This window comes from Ursus americanus, chromosome 3 (genome assembly GCF_024610735.1).
Source record: "Ursus americanus isolate L20-20 chromosome 3, mUrsAme1.1.p, whole genome shotgun sequence".
In the NCBI taxonomy this organism is placed as follows: domain Eukaryota; kingdom Metazoa; phylum Chordata; class Mammalia; order Carnivora; family Ursidae; genus Ursus; species Ursus americanus.
Window position 1 is genome coordinate 57515339 of NC_142129.1, and position 6000 is coordinate 57521338.

Genomic DNA, 6000 nt, shown 5'->3' on the forward strand with positions numbered 1-6000 from the left:
CCCTCTGTGTAATCTTAAACAAGTTACTTAACCTTTGAGTCTGAACTTCCTCATCTGTAAAATCGGAATAACGTAAAAGATATCTGGAAAAAATTGTGACTACTAGAAATAATGCATAAACAACACCTATAGTATAGTTGCCTAGCTTTAAATAGGTATATAATAAAAAGTAACTACTGATAGTTTGGTTATTAAGTAATAGTAACATATGAACACCCATCAGCTAGTTTTCATTGTTGTTGTTTTTAAAGTTTATTTATTTATTTTTTAATAATCTCTACACCCAACACGGGGCTCGAACTCACAACCCTGAGATCAAGAGTCTCACGCTCCACTGACTGAGCCGGCCATGCAGCCCAGTCAACTAGTTTTTAATCAGTCTTCTTTTACTACATTTTCTGAGTTTTTAATCCATCTTTTTCAACAATTTCTTATATTTTTTAATTGTCAAATGGATTAATATATATAAGAGTTACGTATGATTATAAGAGTTCAATTATGGCCTCATAGGCCAATGAAAATCCAGAGTTGAGAAGTATCTTACTTATTTATTTATTTCTGGTGCAAACATCTGAGGAAACTGTACTAATTTTGATGGAGTATTGTGATTTGAAGACCACTAAAATAAATACATTTTTGGAAATTTAATATATTTCTCTTCACCTTCTCTTTAGCACTGTGCATTTACAGAAATTGATACTGTTTTTTAAATGAAAATGGAGGATATTCAAAATATTTCTGAAGTAGACTAAAACAGAATTATTTCTACCAGATATGAAGACTTATTATGAAATGTAATAATTAAGACTGTGATTTTGTCATAGAGTTAGAAAAGTTGAGTGCATCAATAAAGCTATACATACATGGAAATTTAATTTTTGATGGAGTTGAAATAGTGATCACTGGGAAAAGGGTGGATTCTTTAATAAATAGTTTTGGATAACTTGTTATCCATAAGGCATAAAGGAAATTTAGATCTTTTCTTTGCACTGTATACTAAGTTCACTATTTTATGAATTAAACACTTCAATTTGAAATGCAAACCTTAAATTTTTAACAGAAGACATAGAAGAATATCTTAATGACCTCAGCAGAAAGAGGGTTCTTAATGAAGACATAGAAGTGATAGCAATTGATAAATTTGAGTGTATTAAATTTTAGGGTTTCTGATCATCAAAAGACACTTTAAGGAAAGGAAAAAGACTATAAATTGAGAGAATATAGTAGCAGCCATATAAGTGCAAAGCATTAATTTAGCATTCAGAACATATTCTAAAAGTCTGTAAGGAAAAAAGGAATTACAAAGAATTCAATGTAAATAAGACATATAGAGGCATTTCATAAAAGAAGATTTAAGCATCATTTTAAAGATGTTTTATTTCAGGGATGCCTAGGTGGCTCAATCGGTTAAGCGTCTTCCTTCACCTCAGGTCGTGATCCCGGGGTCCTGGGATCGAGCCCTGCATTGGGCTCCCTGCTCAGCGGTGAGTCTGCTTCTCCCTCTCCCTCTGCTGCTCCCCCTGCTTGTGCTCTCTCTCTATCTCTCTCAAATAAATAAATAAAAATCTTCTTAAAAGAGGTATTTTATTTCATTAGTCATCAGGAAATGCAAAGTAGGAACATGGTAAGATAACATTTATAGTCATATTGGAAAAAAAATTGGTAACTCCAAATAACTCCAAATGTTGATGTAGATGTGGGTCAGTAACTGCTCTTACACACTGGACTCTATGTGTGTAGGTGGGGGGTAAATTGATGCAACTTTGGGAAGCAGTTTTTCTGTATTATCATGTTAAGGTGAATGTTCATATACCCTGCAACCCATTGATGCGATCCCTGAATATACTCTCAGAGAATTTCTATCATGTGTTTATCAGAACACAAATGTGAGAATGTTTATAGCAGCATCATTTATAAAAGGGGGAAAACAAGAAAAGAGTTCAAGTGCCCACGGACGAAGAATGGATAAACTGTGGTATATTCACACAGTGGAATCGTATTCCATCATAAAGAATGAATGATTGAAGTCTCTTGGATCAACATGGATAGGTCAAGAAGGATGTAGTTAGAAACATTCTATTTTGACAAACCTAAAAGACAAGCAAAATTAAACAGTACTTTTTCGGGTCACATGTTGTGCACAAACTGTTGTTTATGTTCATTTGCTTGTTTTATATAAAGGCTTGGAGATGATAAGCACAAAATTCAGGCTTGGGGTAACTCTGAGTGGAGTACTGATCAATGCAATACAAAAAGGACTATTTAGCTTAATAAGAATATACAATGATGAGAAATGCAATGTGAAAGGAATATAAAGTTCCTCCAAAACAAGAAGATGAAATGATGCCAATATTATTCTGGTTCGGAAAATAAATGGTCATTTAATGCATATTTATTTAATTTTTTTGTTTGATGATATATATACTTCAATGTATTAGGCAAAACCAATTAAATTTTAGAAGGAAAACTTATGTCTACAAAGCTGTTGTGAAATCTATATATAGTTTGAAATATATAGTTTCTAAGATGAAATCAAAGCTTTGTGAATGTAATGGCACAGAATGGTCCTTCAAGTTGTAGCTTCCCCAGTAGCTCTCTGAGTATGTTTGAAATTGGTTCAGGAATGGACAGCTAGATGTCAAGTCAAAAAACTTTAGAGGAAAAAATGTTTGACCAAGATAATCATGAAAATGTTAGCTGATATCCATAGAAACACTTTATAAAGCCAAGTACCTTTGAGCAACCCAAAATGACAGTTCTCTCCCATCTAGTCTTCTTATATTGCATGTCGTAAAATATGAAATATAGTGCTTTGTATGCATCTTCTGAAAGTTTTAGTCACTATCATAAATATGGGATCTGGTTAAATTCAGTGCTGGTTTATTTTCATATTCACTCCTTCAGTGTCCTTGTCTAAGCCTTTGAGAGGCTATTTTTACATTGACGACCCAAAAGGAGGGAAAAAAATGCCATTTCATTTTCTTTTTTTTTTCTTTTATTTGTTCCTTTTCTTCGTTAAAGGTCAAAGTCTGGTTCCAGAACAGGCGAATGAAATGGAAGAGAGTAAAAGGAGGACAGCAAGGAGCTGCCGCTCGAGAAAAGGAACTGGTGAACGTGAAAAAAGGAACCCTTCTCCCTTCAGAGCTCTCGGGGATTGGTGCAGCCACCCTCCAGCAGACAGGGGACTCTCTAGCAAATGAGGACAGCCACGACAGTGACCACAGCTCCGAGCACGCACACTTATGATACACAGAGAGGATCTGCTCCCTTCTCAGGAAAGAAATGTCGTGATGGCAAGCCTTACTCAAACATCGTTTACACAGAGAGATGACTATGACAGCGATTTTTTAATATTATTCAATTCAGGCATCTCCAGTCTGTTTTTCATTTTCTGATTTATAGAGGGTTTACACTAAGTGCCGCTTATGAAAGATGCTTCCACGGTGAAGATGGAGGTGAACTTGCTTTGACTATTCCAGATGTGTGGGTAGTGTGTGTGACAGTAAGCAGGTATGTTTGCTTTTGCTTGCACTGAAAATTAAATTGCTATCAAGAGCAAACTATGAGACATTTTAATTCAAGATGCCTCCAGAGTGAAGATGCTGAAGATGAACTTGCTCTGAACATTCCAGATGTACGAGGTCATGTGTATGACAGTGGGCAGGTATTTGCTTTTGCTTGCACTGACAATTAAATTGCTATCAAGAATAAACCATGAAACATTTTATCCTGAATAGCCACAGTGCCTGAAATCACTCTTAAGTGGATAAAAAATGTATTTTAACTCTGTATATATTACCCTTAAGTCATTTTCCTGTCTTCACTAAGTTTAGCGATGCATTCATATTAGCTGATGAAAACAGGCACTCACGATGACAACCAGAACCAGCTTCCTGTCTGTTTATACACTTTGTCATCCCAGAAACAATCAGCACGTGCTTACTTGTGTTCAAGTAGAGGAAAATACATTAGCGTCTGATAGGACATATTCTTGTACCACAGACAAAACAAATCTTATGTTGCATTTTCTATCAACTGCTGCTAATACATTATTATAAAACTTACCTAGCTCCTCAATTCTTCCTATCTTATAGCTTGACAAAAAATTTAGGATCATAGGCAAATCAGTTAACTTACAGAAAGAGCTTTGTATGACAGACTTTGTCTGATTTTATTTCTTTAAAATGCTAGCTGTTATATGATTAAATTAACAAGAAAAAAGGTTTCCCCTTGATTGGTGATGGCATTAGACAAGTTGCAAAGCAAAATTGATTTGTCAAGTTGGTAGAAAATAAATTTCTGAATGTCTTCAAATGAGATTTGGTAAAAACATTATTTTTTTCATATATGATGTATTCATGCAGAACAACAATCTTTGTATTTTGTAAAAAAAAAAAAAAGTGTATAATAAATGATCCTTTGTAAATAATTTTGGTCTCCCTACTGTGATTTCCTAAATTTTTACAGGTCTTAATGTAAATACTTAAAGTCCCAAATTCATCTGCACTTGTGTATTTCCAGATGGTCATAATAAATGAATCATCTACATTTTTTCCCTCTGGTTTCTGAAATTTTTTACTATAAAAAAAAATCAGTCCTTGGGTAATCAAAGAGCATCTAAGAATACATTAATACTAAGCCACTTTCCTGATTTGAAGAATATGCCAAATTGATTTTTTCATGTATTTTATGTCATTGAAGACAAAAGGAGAAAAAGTAATATTATTTGCCACGATGAGGTGAACAGTAGTCACACATTTTGAAACTTACATATAATGGATATGAATCCATTGATTGTTCCTAAGTTAAAACATCCAGAGTTTTTGATATGAAAATAAGCTAAATAGGCTAATCCAAATTCTCAGTCCTTATGGACATTATAAATGTAAGAAGTTAAGGATTATACAAATGTATTTTGTTTCATGCATGGTTGCATGTGCACTGGATATCTAAGTCCTACTGATAACTTTATAACACTTTTTTATTTGTTCCATACTGCAACCTAAAATGTTTGGAAATACCCAGCAGCTCCCTCTCCCTCCTAATTAATTCAAAATAGAAATAGAGAAAACTAATCAGTAAAATTTTCCAAAACCTCATTATTCAATTAATTTAAGTTGCTTTAGAATGGTGAGACTGACAAAAAATAGATTCGAATGATCTCAATTTACTTAATCCAGCATGATATATAGAGAGTATTCAAGAAATTTTATAAATTAGATTGTTTATATCACACTTTTTCCTTTGTGTAATAAATGTTATCACAGCAGTTAGCAATATTTCTAAATTGACTTTGGGGGCGAAGACCATTTACATTGACACCTTCTGGGCATAAAACAAACACTCTTCTATCAATCACTTGAATGAATACAAAGTGTATTTTTACTGATGACATCTACTTGGGTGGACTGACTTTATTGTAAGATTTAAATTCAAAACATCTTGACAAATTGGAGAAGTGGGAAGATATAAATCGAATTGAGTTCAATAGGGACAAAGTGGAGGATAATTCATTGCGGCAGGAAAATAATTTCCAGAAATAAGAGGAAAAGACTGCTTAGGAGTAGCTACAGAGAGAGCTAAGTGTTGTGGCCAAAGAAAAAGATATAAGAATTACAATTTTGTATGATAAATGAAGTAGGAAAAAGTGATTCTGAATAGATATGACATTTAGGAAATGTGAGGCATTTGTATTATGGACTTTATTAGAGAGTTGTGAGCTCCTCTAAAATGATGTACTGAAATTTAACTCCAGAGACCATAAAGAATCACTAGGCAGGAAGGCCCACTGGCTGACCAAAAGGGGGCATCATTTTATTCTTAATAGATTAAAATGATCACCATATAAGATGCTGGAACATGTTAGCACAATGACGACACATCCACAAGTAAACAAGCAGGCTAGACTCATTTTAATTAGAACTTGCTATCTTTCTGGAGTAGTTTTGTAATATTCTATCTTAAAAGTGGTACATAGGTTTGCTAGGTAATACCTCCACA

At 33.7% G+C, this 6000-nt stretch overlaps 1 protein-coding gene across 1 annotated transcript in view; it reads left to right on the top strand.

The window, feature by feature from the left end:
• MEOX2 (mesenchyme homeobox 2) overlaps positions 1–4548 on the top strand; it is a 65376-nt gene extending 60828 nt beyond the window's left edge. The window contains exon 3 of the mRNA XM_045793114.2: positions 3022–4548. Within this exon, the coding sequence (XP_045649070.1) occupies positions 3022–3246 (225 nt within the window). The 3' untranslated portion in view covers positions 3247–4548. The remainder of the gene's footprint in view (positions 1–3021) is intronic.
• Positions 4549–6000: the final 1452 nt, after the last annotated feature.